General features: G+C 42.8%; 2 protein-coding genes across 2 annotated transcripts in view; both read right to left on the bottom strand.

Moving 5' to 3' along the window:
* Positions 1 to 346: 346 nt before the first annotated feature.
* On the bottom strand, positions 347 to 5,515 carry c8b (complement component 8, beta polypeptide). The gene is made up of 12 exons (XM_076162348.1): positions 5,210 to 5,515; positions 4,916 to 5,069; positions 4,108 to 4,255; positions 3,593 to 3,734; positions 3,363 to 3,495; positions 3,053 to 3,250; positions 2,706 to 2,946; positions 2,409 to 2,537; positions 1,955 to 2,118; positions 1,043 to 1,196; positions 697 to 768; positions 347 to 557 (listed from the first exon to the last, which is right to left on the bottom strand). The coding sequence occupies exons 1-12, from the start codon at positions 5,290 to 5,292 to the stop codon at positions 388 to 390; spliced, it is 1,788 nt and encodes a 595-aa protein (XP_076018463.1). The 5' UTR covers positions 5,293 to 5,515; the 3' UTR covers positions 347 to 387.
* A 1,257-nt stretch (positions 5,516 to 6,772) lies between these two features.
* LOC143010150 (disabled homolog 1-like) overlaps positions 6,773 to 14,677 on the bottom strand; it is a 36,784-nt gene continuing 28,879 nt past the window's right edge. The window contains exons 9-16 of the mRNA XM_076162350.1: positions 14,457 to 14,522; positions 13,394 to 13,453; positions 11,077 to 11,124; positions 10,823 to 10,931; positions 9,667 to 10,293; positions 8,898 to 9,025; positions 8,409 to 8,517; positions 6,773 to 8,146 (exon numbers count right to left, since the gene is read on the bottom strand). Of these exons, the coding sequence (XP_076018465.1) occupies positions 8,428 to 8,517; positions 8,898 to 9,025; positions 9,667 to 10,293; positions 10,823 to 10,931; positions 11,077 to 11,124; positions 13,394 to 13,453; positions 14,457 to 14,522 (1,128 nt within the window). The 3' untranslated portion in view covers positions 6,773 to 8,146; positions 8,409 to 8,427. The remainder of the gene's footprint in view (positions 8,147 to 8,408; positions 8,518 to 8,897; positions 9,026 to 9,666; positions 10,294 to 10,822; positions 10,932 to 11,076; positions 11,125 to 13,393; positions 13,454 to 14,456; positions 14,523 to 14,677) is intronic.

The following is a 14,677-nucleotide window of genomic DNA, read 5'->3' as shown; positions in this document are numbered from 1 at the left end:
AAGAGCTGCTCCCTTTATGTGAGAAACTGATTGCAAGTCACTCACACCTGTTTAACCCAGTAAAATCTGCACTTGCACGGTTCCTTTGAAACTGTTGTGGCTCTCCAAAATTAAAGAGAATATACGGAACCTACTGTGTGTCCGGATGAGATCACTGTATGACAGGATGAGAATAAATGTGGATTTTGCAGACTAAGTACAAAATTAAACAGTTATCTGTAGATGCATAAGTCATATTGTAAATTGCTTCCACTGTGCAGGCCTAAAACCCACGATTGCAAAATGGCTGTGACTAAAACACGAAGCAACACAATCTGGAAAATGACAAAAGCACAACACAGACAGGTTTTCTGTTTTGAAGGCAGTGTAGCTTTATGTTAGTTGACATCAGAAAGGTGTAATAGACAAGCATTCCTTAGATTCTTGCTGTAGTTCTCTGCATGTCATTCCTCCATTGCTGGGTGCAGGGTTGTTACACTGGCGACTCCTCGTCATTGTTCCTCCACTGCAGGAGGACCAGGCACCCCAACAGCTCCAACTGCCATCAATGGCTATTTCTGTCGAAAATGATCATATATACCAGTTTCTCAGTAGATTTAGGGTGCAAAAAATGCTGTTGTCAGTTGAAGGAAAAGGATAAAATGCAAACTTTCTGTTGTATATCCAGTGTTTGGTAATTATGACATTAGATCTAACCGTTTGGCCTGTTAGTGATCTCACATCCCTTCCCACTGTAGCCAAGAGGGCACACACAGTCACACCTGGTGCCTGTTGGGCAGAAGGAGATCATCATCATCAACATCATCATCAGAAATCAGTGTGCCAGACACTAGTTATTGTAAGATACAGATAACGTCCTGATAAAGCTCCACAACAACATTGCGGTGGGGGAATGACACCTGTCACCTGAAGGCAAACCTAGGCGTTAAAGGTAGAGTACACTAAGAAATAAACAAATCTAGAAAGAACAGAAAGGTAATTAATATTCTGTGAGTAAACAACAGACACAGGACTGTAAGAAACTAAAGTCCCTTTGCGGTACCTTTTAAAACGGCCACTCCATTGTTGTGACAGGGAGCACACCGACAGGAGCTGGCCTCCTCCAAGTATTCCGACAGCGCTCTCTTCAGGTTTCTCTTCAGGACGTCGTTATTGGCAAAGTCTCTGGAGGTCACTAGCTCATACAGTGGCCGTGTCTAATGAGAAAGGTACGTCTTAAATAATCATAATAAAACAAGGGTTTTGTTACTGTCTAAACCCAATTTGTTCTTGGACTGAGTTTTTTCTGGATAGAGCCAATTGGATCACCCCTGGAATGTTGAAACATGACCCTGTTCTTGCATAGCAGTCTACAAATAAGTCTTGTGGTATTTGGCAGCTTTGCCATATGGAAATCAATGCTGTTTATTCTCCAACATGCTTCTGAACATCCTAGTTGTACTTTGCCCATTTGTGTTTTTGCCAGTACTATTCCCTGTAAAACATGTGATTAAACTGTGAAATCTATGAAATCAGCCCAAATCAAAGCAGATTTACTTATTCTGACTAACAGGCACAGATTACGTGATTTTAAATTGATACCCTGATTACACAACACATCATGAATATTCAGTGAACAACAGAACAAAACAGAACAGATTAAGTTTGTCTGAATCTATGTCTTGCTGGCATTTTTGCCTTAACAGCAGTAAGATAATTGGAGCATTCAGTAAATGTAAACATACTGAGCATTGGTATCAACTAAAAATTAAATCTATTGTAATGTGCCGGCATCTGTTAGGGAAAACAAAAACGAGCTAAAAACAACATAATTTGGGTCAGGAGAGATGCTGACAGGCAAGTTGTACATGCATAAGAAATGTACTGTAAGAACAATAATAGAAAAAAGGTGACAGAAAATGATAGCGTGAGAAAAAAAAGAGGAAAATGTGTGCAGAGACTCAGGAACTCTCACTGTTTTGCGAATGAACTCTGGGTTGTAATGCACAGCGTCGCCCCAGAGCTGCATCAGCTGTGGGGTGGGAAGCTTCTTAGACACCAAAGCAGAGATGGATTCACTGCTGCCTCCTCGGACCACAGCTATAAAGTCCTCCACTACGCTGCCCTTCAGCGTCTCCTCTGCAGAGACGTGACCAACATCAGACCATCAGCTTCCACTTCATATTACATCAATTCTTACTTGGAATAAACAGTCACTGTCCCATGGTCTTGCATTTTGGAGGTCTATATACACATCTGATATTTTAACTCTGTGGTTAGTGTGGCAGCATTTAACTGCTTCTATAATCCGATATCTGAGCTTGTTTAATCTGATAGTAATTACTTCCAAATGTAGTAACTTCATCTAAAGTCAGTTAGCTGAGTGTATCTTACTGTCCCATACCAATGATTGCAATGTGGAACCTCACCTCCCATCTCATTCAGCAGACCGTCACAGGATCCACCTGAAACCCCTAATGATACATAGACTCCATATATGTTGGCTCCGACCTTGAGGCCAGATTGCACACAGGATTTAAATTGTTCTAAGGAATAATCTGAAAAAAATAAAGGATTATTGCTATTAATTACAGTGTATCAAAATATTGGTCAGTAGAGGAGATAAGAACATATGAAGCAATGCTCTGTCAAATGATTTGTATGAATGCAGTAAGCGTTAAACATTTTCTCTCAATCTTACAAATGGTGAAACAGTTGCATTTTACCTGTCTGTTCCAGCCTGTCCTTGTTCAGGATGATGGTGTGCTCATACTCTCCTCCGAGTGTGGCCTCTGTGATGTAATGGGTACCATAGTCTCTGTAGATCTGTCTGTATTCCCCATAAGCATAAGCCTGAGGCAAGGAACGCAGGCGCATCAGGAACTCAGGGTGAAGCATCAAATCTTCTGACTTCAGCATGTACTGAGCCAGCTCCAGCTCTGCTTTGGCTCTCACAAACTTGTTGGACTGGGGAGACGACCAGAAGGAGGCAGGTGAAGATTGTCAGACTGCTATTAGTTCAGTTTAAGGGCAGAGTTTAACCTTTAAAGGAAAGGGGGGGGAATAATCTCACCTGACTGGAGGCTCTACGAATCTTCTGAACTGATTTGGAATATTTGGCGTCATTGTAGTTAAATCCAAATTCAAATATTCCTGGAATGGCAAAGCCAAACGAAACCACAGTTTTGCTCCATCGCTCTTTCAAGGTGAAGTCCATGTAGTCTGAGTATGAGTCAAAAGACTGCAGCGTGAAATCATATGTCCCTTTTGTCTGTGGATAGATTAATGAGGAGAATAACAAACAAACAAACAAATAAATCAGAAATTAGCAGTTTATCAAGTCACCACTCCACACTGAATCAGCATTCATTCTCCTGTGTCACCTGTATGGTAAATTGCTGCAAGTTGTAAGGTTTCCTGAATCTGACGTCTTGGATGTAGTGAGGCAAGCAGCTGCCAGCGTAGTATCTGTTATCAAGCACAACTCCCTCCAGGTTACTGTCCAAGATGTTGATTCTGAAAAGTTTGAGAGGAGCCACACATGTAAATGCAAAAATATTCCCAAATACAGTATATCACAGTCACATTTCAGACTTAAGGGAAAGTCAATTACCCTTTGGCAAGGTTTTCGATTCCCCAGTACTCCTCAGCCTGGTGCTTGCAGGCATTGTGAACGTTCCGACAGCCCACTTCATCTGACATGTCCCCGCACTCATCTTCACCGTTGCACTGCAGCGTTCGGTGAATACAGCGACCTGCAGGGAACGGATATACTCATTTCCAAAACATCACCCAAACATCTGTATAATTTATGAGTTCACTTTTTGCTCAAAGGGTGGATATCTCATTTAAATGTAAAGGAGTCGGACATTTTATGAGTTGAATAAGTTCTTCGTTCAAGAAACTAATTTGTTCTGTATCCACGGCCTCAAAATGGCAGAATTGACATTTAGAAGATCTGGTTTTATTTATTATTTGATTGAAAATGTTTACTTAATGTTTGTAAGGAATGTTCCACCAGATGGCATCAAAACAAACTGATATTCATGTTTAAGTTAGAATATGAAATAGAATTTTGGTACAGGTTATATATAATATGGGATCCATGGAGGTGAGAAGATACTGTACCTGTTTGGGTGCAGAGGAATCCTTCACACAGAGGAACGTTGTCACAGGTGTAGCGGGCTGGAACATTGCAGGATTCCTCCTCCCTGCCATGAAAATTACACGTTCCCCCTCCGAACTGAGATGGCTGGACGAGTTTTGCATATCGATACTGGGAGGGTGAGGGTGACAAACACGTGAACACTTAGGAAAGAAACTGTGAAAAGCTTTGTCACGGCCCTGTAAAGGCCTTGGAAGCACAAGGAAAACTGCTCTGATGGAATTACAACAAAATCCCATTAGTGGTGTGTTTTCAATTTATTATGTCAAGGTTATCCCCCTCTGTTAACAGAGTGAAGTACATTAGCAGAGCCCTCTGACAGCAGTAATGGAATGAGCAGTGGAGTTCTCTTCCTTATAGCAGCGGCATCACTACAAAGTCCTACAAGGGTCAAACAATTGAATGACAGCTGCAACACTGCTGCTTTCTTTCTGCAATAATGGAACAAATCACCTGCACCAGCACCATGTTGTTGATTGCAGCTGATCTGAATGTTTCTCTGAGCGGTGGAGAGATAGTCGCTTCTCTTTAAAAAACAATGGTGACCAAAGAACTGTGATTTCATCACACACACACACATTTACAGGAGAGCAGAAATGCAGCAATGTGTTTTTAGACTCTTCAAAGAAAATGCAAATGTGGAAATCTGAGTTAAATTGATGGAAAAAGTCATTTTTGGCATGAAAAAGGTGAAATGTAAATGAATTTGGCAGATCAACACCAGGTTTCAGTTAAACACTGCTCTCCACTTTAGGCTGAACCCTGACTCACCCTCTTTTTCTGACAGGTGTCACAGCGCGACCAGGAGCTCCACTCTGATGAAACACAGTCCACAGGATGAACTAACACCCTGTCGCCCACCGCGCGAGCCTCACGGACACTTGCGTCTGCATTACTGGCTGTTGTGATGGCAACTTGACTGTAGCTTCCATCAAAACAGACATAATTTCATAATTATATATGAAATGTGAAATTAGTTCTAAACAGCATCAACCTATCTTTGTCGAGTATACACTAAAGTAACTGTAATCCAACAAACTGACAAGTGACACATTTAAATCCTACCTTAGCAGCACCAAGCCCAAAGTAACATGGAGGAGGGTGCAGTGCAAGCTGAGTGCACTCGTCTGTTTCACTACAGAAAGCATGTTGGTGTGTTAGGTGGAATGGTGAACGTGGACACGGCGCTGCTCAGCTCTCATGTGTAAACACTCAATGATCAATACTGTCCTGGGCATGAACTCGTGGCTGAGTTAGACACAGAGGAGGAGCTGAATGCGGGCGATTCCGAGACCCAAGAGCCGGAAAATTGCATTTGCGTCAAACACCTAAAGCAGAACACACAACACAATCTGCCATCAGATATGTCCCAGTCAACCTGAACCAGATTTTTTCTAACGCTTTTACGTTATAGCTCAGTACATTGATAATATGTGACAGTGTTTGTACTTTACGACAGCAGATATTCCTGTTACTAGGGTATTTTGCCAAATAATTCAGGTCTTGTTTATGTTCCTGCAACCTTTAAACTTTGTACACCTTCACTGATTTGGGTTTTACAGGATGACACAATCCCATGAATCATCAGTCATACAGCTGATACTGTCACTGTCTCCACATACTTATGACTTCTACTTCTTCCATCCAGTGTCAGTCACTGACACATGCTCATTCTTCTACAATATTCTGACCCCTTTCCTAACCCTCCCCGTTTCCCAACATTATCACAGTCAGCTGAAAACATAAACACTTGTTTTTTTGAAATTTGGCAATAATGTGACACAAACCCTTCAGTTTGCCCTGAGAAAACAAGCTTGTTAGGGATCTCAAAGACAAGTTATTGTGACCTGCACCAACTGTGTTCATATGTCCTCTCCATTAACACACATTTTATTACTCCGTGGGAACACAGTTAAGTTCATCTCCAACCACACTGACACCAATGAGAACATTCCATAATGTGAACCCATTCCTGATGTCTGCATCCCCATACAGCTTTTTAGTCATGATTTATTTCCAAAGATCCAAGCTATGGATGACCTGATCTGATGCATTTACGTTATTTTTTGGTTTGTTTAACTCACACATTTTTTACGTATGGGTGGCTGTACATTTAGTAGAGAAGAGGATTGGCGAAAAAAGAAAGAGAAAATGCAATCAAATAAATTGTTTTTAAAATCTAGACCTTGATGCTGCAACAGTGACTCCTACTGGTTAGTAAGGGTGCCTGCATTGAGAAAGGCAGGATCTGGGATCTGTGCTTCTTTATGCAGGCGACGCTTCCATTTTATTCAGTATTTGCTACAGACTTCAGGTCTGTTCATCTTATTGTTGGAATCCAGCTGCAAAAAAACAGAAACAGCACAAAAAATACAGGAAACTTGGTACCTGACTTACAAAAGGTGGGTAGCGGCATCATGTCACAGAAACCATGTAGAAACCACACAATCACATTTGTTTGACCAATTTTAGATGATTCTGGTACTGGGAAACAGCATTATGACTTCAAAATCAGTTTGACCATCAGTCAAATCAAAATGATGCTACATAAGTTGGTCCGATGAAAAATAGGGATAATAGACAAAAGGGACTTGTGATATTTTATTTGTGACTGAACAGTGGAATGGATACAGTGTATGGGGAAGTAATAGATGTATAAAAAAAGTCATCTTCTCTCTTTTTATGACAATTTCTGATTTCATAAAACACTTTCAATATTTTGGGCTACCAGCGTAACAAAGTACAATTAGCATCTTCTCTCATCACAGCAAGTCTTGAAGTTATAGTGGAATCTCTTTAATATAAATATTTTGGGCCATTTGGGTGGACTAGATCTGCGATATGTCCAAATGCTCACAATGACCTGGTTACTGTGTGCACTGAGAGGCCATATCATATTGGCTTATTCATCTAATTTCCTCAAGAAATACAAGAGAATGAAAGCAGATCATGAACAATTTTGGAAATGAAGAATATCTAGAAACAAAGACATGTAGGACAACGTGCCAAAAAGGAAGAAGCCGAGCAGAGTTCTCAATGTATGTTTCATGTTTGGGGACCCTTTCGTTTCTTTTATCTGTCATGTTTTAACAGACACAGCAGGATTTGTTTTGCATGACCATGTAACACAAATTCACAGTCACAAACCGAACCGAAACAAAGACATTGCCATTCTTCAAAACAAAATGGCAGCAGAAACAAAACAAACATCCAGACGTCGAAAATGGAGGTGCTGGTAGGGCGATGCTGAGAGAAACACAGGACGTTGGCATCCAAGACGTAGAGAGCTCTCTTATGGCACAAAGGCTCAGATATGGGGGCAGGGAAGATCTTATTTACAAAATAGTTGTTTGGCAATTTTGATTTCAGCATTGCTGCTTCAAAGCCATTTGATTTCTCCAATGACTCAGTGTCACCAGCGAACAATTCACAGCTTATAAAATAAGAAAATCAAATTCATATTTTGATCTGTCGTAGCTGCAGAGATCGGTTTTGCTCAGAGCCGTTTGTCTCCAATCTACCATACAAAGTCTGTTCATGCAAATGGACAAATGGTTTCAGCAACACTATGAGAACATTTAGTAAATCCATCTGTTGTGCACAGGCTTTGCTGGTGGCAGTTAACAAACTGAAGGTCAACCACAATTAGGATGCTGCTCCTTCCTCAATGTTCTGAAAAAATAATTTGCATCATCAATGTCACCATGGCTGTTTGGCTCACTAATCCGTAACAGGAGGGTCAAAGGTCACTTCCTGGTTGATTTCATCTGATTGGACGCTAAAGCCGAAGTCTGGTTGTCATGCTGATGAGTTTACATCCTCTGGAGGAAAGCAGATCAGATCCTAAAATATCCATCTTATTACATAAACTTCCTTTAAAGATTGAAAATACACAACACATCTGTGTAATCCAGCTGTGGGAGCCGCTGTTCTTCACAGTCACTCTACTCTCTTCTTCTCCTTCCGATGAGCCTCTGTCCTGGCTTTGAGAGCTTCCATCTCCTAAAGGAAAAGACAAGGAGCAACGTTATTCAAATCATGGAGCAGTATCGGTGCAGTAATTAACCTAACCGCTAGATGGCAACAGTGTGCCTTCCTCATCCAGAAAGCAATGATCCTCCTTTTGTATGATTGAAAGTGGCGTAAAGACAACAACGCTACAACCACAACACGTGGAAGCAAAAATTTGTCAGAGTGAAACACGAGAGAGGGAGTTGAGTGATACGGATGGAAAGAAAAGATGGAAAGTAGGAGATGAACCCACTCATTGTTTGTGGTTCTCTCTAGCTGTCTTCCTGTGGACAGATCTGGTCTTGTGGACAATCCAGAGCTGAAGTAGGCTCTGGAGAGATGGACCTTGCTACAGCAGATCCCTGAGAGAGAGAGAGAGAGAGAGAGAGAGAGGGGGGGGGGGGTTAAGGCAAAGGACAACTATAATTGCAACAAAACATAATTTTACCTCATTATATGCTCCAATCAAGACACTTGCCAATGCTTACAATCATCTTTGACCTTTTCTGCTTATTTTGTGAATTATTTATTGAATTTACATTTTACCTGAAAAAAGCCAATAAGTCACATATAAATCCAAATGTTGCCTTGTACACGTCATTGATGCTCTACTGAAGAACAGATGATTTGGATAACAATAGCCAGTGATAGATTTCGGCATCATGTCAGTCAATTGTCAAATCAATCAACCCGTGGATCTTAATGATCGGGATGCGACCCAGGGGAGAGGGGGAGTGCTCACCGACTGCTCCTCCTTGGCGTTGGTGGAGTTGCCCTCAAGGTCAACAGGGGAGTGATCTGTGGGAGGGTCACTGGCCTGGGAGGGGGGGCAATCTGATGAAGAGCTCTGCTGAGGGGCTGGAGTGGATGCTGCAAACCAAAGTGATTTATTTCATTTCATATAGATTCACAGAGACTCTCAATCTGGAATAATTATTGTGATTAATGCTAATCTGTTCTATGAATATATTTCAATATCATGCAATATTATGCATATCCTATGGTGCCGAATCAGTGGAATCAAATATGGATCATTCCCTTTGCATGTCATCTCCTGCCTTTCCTTTCTATTTCACCTGATGTTCAGTATTCTACATGATCAAATACAACTCTTTTCAATTATTGCATCCCTACAGCACAGTTGTTCCTCTTGGTAATAACAAATAGCATGAGGAAGAATCCCAAGTTTCCTTTTATACTGTGAACCCAAAATGAGATGGACTGGTAATTATTGCCCTATCTGGACCCCAGAGTGTTAAAAAGGTCAATGGTCTTTTGGTCAGGAGGGAGCATGAATCTGAGATGATCTGCCAACAGAAAATGTCCAGAATCAGTATTCTACTCAATCTCAGTTGTGCAGAAACAGCTTTTTAAACAGTTTCTCAGGCCCTTTATAAAGAAACAAGAAACAGACACATTTCTAATTCTGATTTCTAATTGCTTTTTATTTTTCACGAAGAAGGTATTCTTGATGGTTTGGCTAACTGTATCAGGAGTGAGAGCATACTCACGTGATTCAGTGGATGGCGAAGTGGATGTGCCTGGGCTCAAGGTCATCCTGGAGAGATCAAGGTCACTACAGCTCCCTTCCTCTTCATGGGTCAGAGCAGCTGAAGGTGGCAGCAGCTGACTGCATCCCAGTGTGTCAGGTATACTCATGAGGCCCGGGGTCCCACACCTGCTTACTGCTGCTGACATAACCCCTGCACCTGATGTCGACGGGCCCTCGCCTGCGTCTAAGTCCATACCCAGACCCTCTTTCCCGAGGCTCAGCTGCCTCTGGAGCAGGGTCGGATCAGCTGTGTGCTGGGGGCTGGTGATAGCCGAGGAGGGTGCTGATAGGTCACAGCCTTGGGGGCACATGGTGGTAATGGGCACCAGGCCTTGGAGCATTGCAGTCGGTATGGCATGGCCCCCAACCCCCACGGCCTGGGCCGGCATGTAAGCCGCCATGGCCGCCCACTGTTGCTGAGTGGCTGGGAAAATGTTGGCTTGGCTCCAGATGACTGGCTGACCACCAGGAAGAACCTGAGCCACCTGGAGGGGCCCCTGCACAGGGAAAGCCAGAGTCTGAGCCTGGGCAGGAAATGGCTGCTGGGCCCACTGGGCCGCCTGCACCGGGCCCATGGTCATATAACCTGGAACAGAATTATGGAGGAGAAGAAATAGAGCAAGAGGGGAGAGGAGGATGTAAATAAAACACAGTTAAAATTGTCACATTAAAAAAAAAGGAAATGAAGTCATCGGGTCCAAACCGGACTCCTTGACCTTGAAAACCTCCCCATGGTAACTTGAATGACAATCTATCTTCGTGTCGATAAATCCATAATACATTAAAACTGTTTGCTTGACTGAATCAATACAATCTCATAAAGATGATGGTGCTAGTTGCCTATTTGTAACCCCGCTGAGCACCCGGCAATGGACCATCAGATGATTGTTCTGGAAGCTACCTGCACTGTCTCTACTGCCATCCAGTGTAGTATTACTACAGGACACGCAGTCTGAATGGTTGTCTATGGTCGAGAAATAATGTTAAAAATCGAATATCTTAAAACTACAATGCAGGACTGTAGAGGTTATTCTGCTAATACACACACAGCTACATTCATAAGCTTTTGATGTAAAATACACAGTGTTTTTATTCTGGTTTTCCTGAGCAGCTACCTGAAGGTACAGACGTGGGGCTGAAGGGGGCGTACATCTCAGCAGGAGGGTGCTGCTGCTGGCGGCTGCTCCTGCTAGGGTCCAATGTGTTGGCAGGTGATGGGGGCATCTGGAAGGGGGGGCAGACAGAACAACGCATGCACACACGCACACACACACACACATACACAGTGTCACTTCCATCAAAGTCATCCAAAAGTCACTGCACATTCCAGGTTTGCTTTTTTTTTTTTGGTGGCAGATGCCGCACTCACCGATGGAGGGGTGGACATGTCGCCGAAAAGATCAAAGTGGTTGATATTCTGTGAAGCGAGCCGAGGGATGAGGGGAGAGAGAGACAAAGTAGAGTGACACATCTCCACAATGAGATTTGCACCGTCATGAAACGTTGAATTCATCTTCTGATAGGCTATGGTGTTTGCCTTGGTGGGTGGGTGGGGAATGAAATCTATTCACAAAGGCAGTTGTGCTGTGGATGGCAAGACACAACTACCCTCTCATTTCATTATCAGAAAATGGATCTAAAATGAATCTTTCATGGTTTGCTATAATTGAGTGGGTAAAAGGCTATTCAGTCCTATAAAACAGCCTCTGATTAGATATTCTTATGTCTGCCAATCAAGAGGGCCCGTGAGAGCCGGGGACGCATTATTATGCTGATTTCACTCTGTGAGCAGATATACACAGAGGTTTATTTCATTGAATGAATGAATACATGAAGGAAGAAGCTCCTCCAGCCACCCAACCGCGACAATGAGGCCACCGTAACCTATAGGCAGACGTGACCCCTGCTGCTCCCCTCTCTGTCCTCCTACTTAAAGGAGCTGAGGGGGGATAATGGGAGAGACTATTAGATGGCTAAGTTGCATGAAATGTGTCTGGGGCCATGCACAAGCAGACAATGAATCACTGTAAAGCACAAACCACACAGAACAGACAGGATCTACATGCTAGAAAGGAACGGACACGTGTACAAAGACAACAAAGTAAAGAAATAAATTAAATCAACAAATCAAAAAGGGGGGAAATCACAGCAATCTGTGTTGCTGGTCTGCTGCTGTTTATGTCCTTCATGAGTAAGCTGGGACATAACGCATCTCACAGTCTGCACGGCGCTGTGTAACCACTGACAGTGTGGGGTATGAGTCAGAATTTGGAAAAGGTAAACATTAGGATTCTACACAGAGGTCTGCCTGCAGGCACTGACACACATCGAGGGAGCTCCAGGCTCTCAAAAAGCTCCAACTGAATGAACAGACAAGCAGTAACACTTAAGAGATATGGAAGCGCTGCTACTCATACTGGCATGGGCTGCTGTGGTGAGATAGCGAGGGCCAGCACAGTTTATCTGTTTGATATGCTGAGCAACAAGCACACAAACAGTAAGAGGAGAGGCATGTCGCATGTTTGGGTTCAAAAGTTGTACGGGATCTTTTTTCTCTCAGTGTTTAGTGAATCCAAAAAGTGTTTCTCTATATGATCAAAGTGTAATGGTGTGGTGACTGCATGGTGATGAAGATCTCCTAAAGGCCTCAGTGTGCTTCGTCCAAAGTGCCAGTGACATGGTTGGATAATGGCGGAAACCTCTTTTCCGATAGTCAAACAGCGTTCTAAATCTGCCCACTGTGTGCAGAGACTGGCATGATAAGGTGTGAAAGTGAGGTAAGGTTTTAATGTCTGTGTCTGTGCTACGGGGAGAAGAGTGAAAGTGTTTGCTGTTGTTTCATAAATGAATGTAAAGCCATCACAAAAATACACAAAATTCCTGTTGACACACACCCTCCCAATGTGAAAGTGTGTGCTGTTATCACCGATTGTATGACGAATCACAAATACACTAGCCCCTCCCCTTTTATGACAGCCCCACCCCCCCACTGTGAGCATTCTGAAAAAGAATAAACAGTCGGCCAGGTTGGACGAAGCATAATGTGGCCTTAAAATCTCCCTGGATCAAATATATTTAAATTTGATGATATGAGGAGTGTATTATATATATATTTAATTATATTTGACTACAGAAAATGTATTTCTTATCATTTAAAGTGGATTTCTACGAGACCTTTTGGCCTCTGTGTAGAGGCTACACTACACTGCATGCAGCTCAACCAAACACCCACCTCACCTACAAACCTCTCGTCTTCATCCTCTAAGGAAGATGGAAGAACTGCCCAATCCACTGAAACCGCACTACAGGCTCTCAGAATCACGGTGATAAGTGATTCTGTCTCCACCATCTGGTCATTACATGTGTCAAATTCTGCACAGGATTGGATTTTTTGGATTCGAAGCCCGGCTCTCTAATGTTCTGTGAAATTGGTGACACGTCTGACTTCAATTAGTTTTATCTCTTCGGGCAGCCAAGGCATGAACGTTGTAGCTTTAGCTCATCATCACGAGAGAATTTACAACCTCTTGTCTTGTGCTCAGAGCTCACACGTGTGGCCAAATCTGAAATCAGATCGATGGATAAGGTGGAAGGCTGGCAGAAGTCACTTCCTTGGAGAGGATCTTAAAGAGAGGTTTGCAAGTTAAAGAGTGAAGAAACAAATCATAAAAACAAAAAACACCTACAGTCATGAAATGGCGTTTTGGGACATCATAGATCCCTTCCTTCTGCTGACTGGTGGGGACCTGCGTTGGATTGGAGGTCGATTCAATGAAGAGTGAGCAATAGAGCAACATCCCTCTATTTATTTTATCTTATTTTTTTTTCATTTTAACAGGCTGGGCAGTTAAGAAAGAAGCACATTTACTACAGCAATCCAGATTTAATATTTTGTTTGTGTTTGAGAGGAATGGCGTTATGCTAATCTTACAGCTGTGCCGACGAATCAATTCTACTTAAATCAATATTGATTACAAACAAAGCTCGATTGGTTCTTTGAGTATAAAGAAAGACGTTTGTTATTCCGCAACGGTGCGTCTCAACTGGTTCCTCTTTCCTTCCCTTTACATGTCTCTCACATTTATCTATTAAGCCCAGTGAACAATCTGTTGCCCCCTCTCTCCCTCTCTGCCTTTCTCGCTGTCCGTCTGTCCCTTGACTGGTTAACATGGTCTTTCGGTTACATCCCCCCCGCCCCCCAAGTCTATTGATCCCGCTTGGTTCTGAGATCAAATGGCATGACAAGTGATTAATCTCTCTCTCTTTCTGCATCTTTCATCTTCAGAGAACCGCAAGATACGTCAGAGGAGAGAAAAGACGAAGAGAGCGCGAGAGAGAGAGAGAGTAAGAGAAAGAGAAAGAGAGAATGCGGAGCTGGGATTAAACTGTAAAACGGGTCCCCGGAGCCCTGCAGTGGCCCTTCACATGGTCTAAAGGTCAAAGTGGGATAGATCTAAAAGGAAGCCCGCTTTTACAGGCTGTGGCTGAATTATCCAGACAAAACAACTGACCTTGACTCTGCCTTATACTCCATATGAGGCACCGGCTTCAAACTACACCGGCTGCATTATTTATGTTTGACATCACTAACATGGCCTGAATCCTCTCTAGGTCTGACAGCTTTGTTTAGATTTTTCTGGCTAGCTTTTTCTCACTACAATGATCTTACTATACGAAAACAGCCGACAGTATTATTATCTATTACAAAGTATGAAAAGGGAGGAAAGGGGGCAATGCTTGGCTTTGTACCTGATAAACGCTCTCCTCTGACTGGGGGCCACGGAGGGGTTCGTGTCCAGCCTCAAACACTATGTACTACAGAACAGAAGTAGTGGGCAAAGCACAGAGATGAAGAGAATAATGCGATGGGTAAGGCAACAGAGTTTGGTATATAAAATGGAGAGGGAATGAGAGAGATACATGACGAGAATAAATGAAAGCACAAGGGAGCGATGACGATGTGGATGTGG

This window comes from Genypterus blacodes, unplaced genomic scaffold (assembly GCF_046128005.1).
Source record: "Genypterus blacodes isolate CSIRO-AG114 ecotype Tasmania unplaced genomic scaffold, CSIRO-AGI_Gbla_v1 ptg000120l_1, whole genome shotgun sequence".
In the NCBI taxonomy this organism is placed as follows: Eukaryota; Metazoa; Chordata; class Actinopteri; order Ophidiiformes; family Ophidiidae; genus Genypterus; species Genypterus blacodes.
This window is presented reverse-complemented; position numbering and strand designations above follow the sequence as displayed.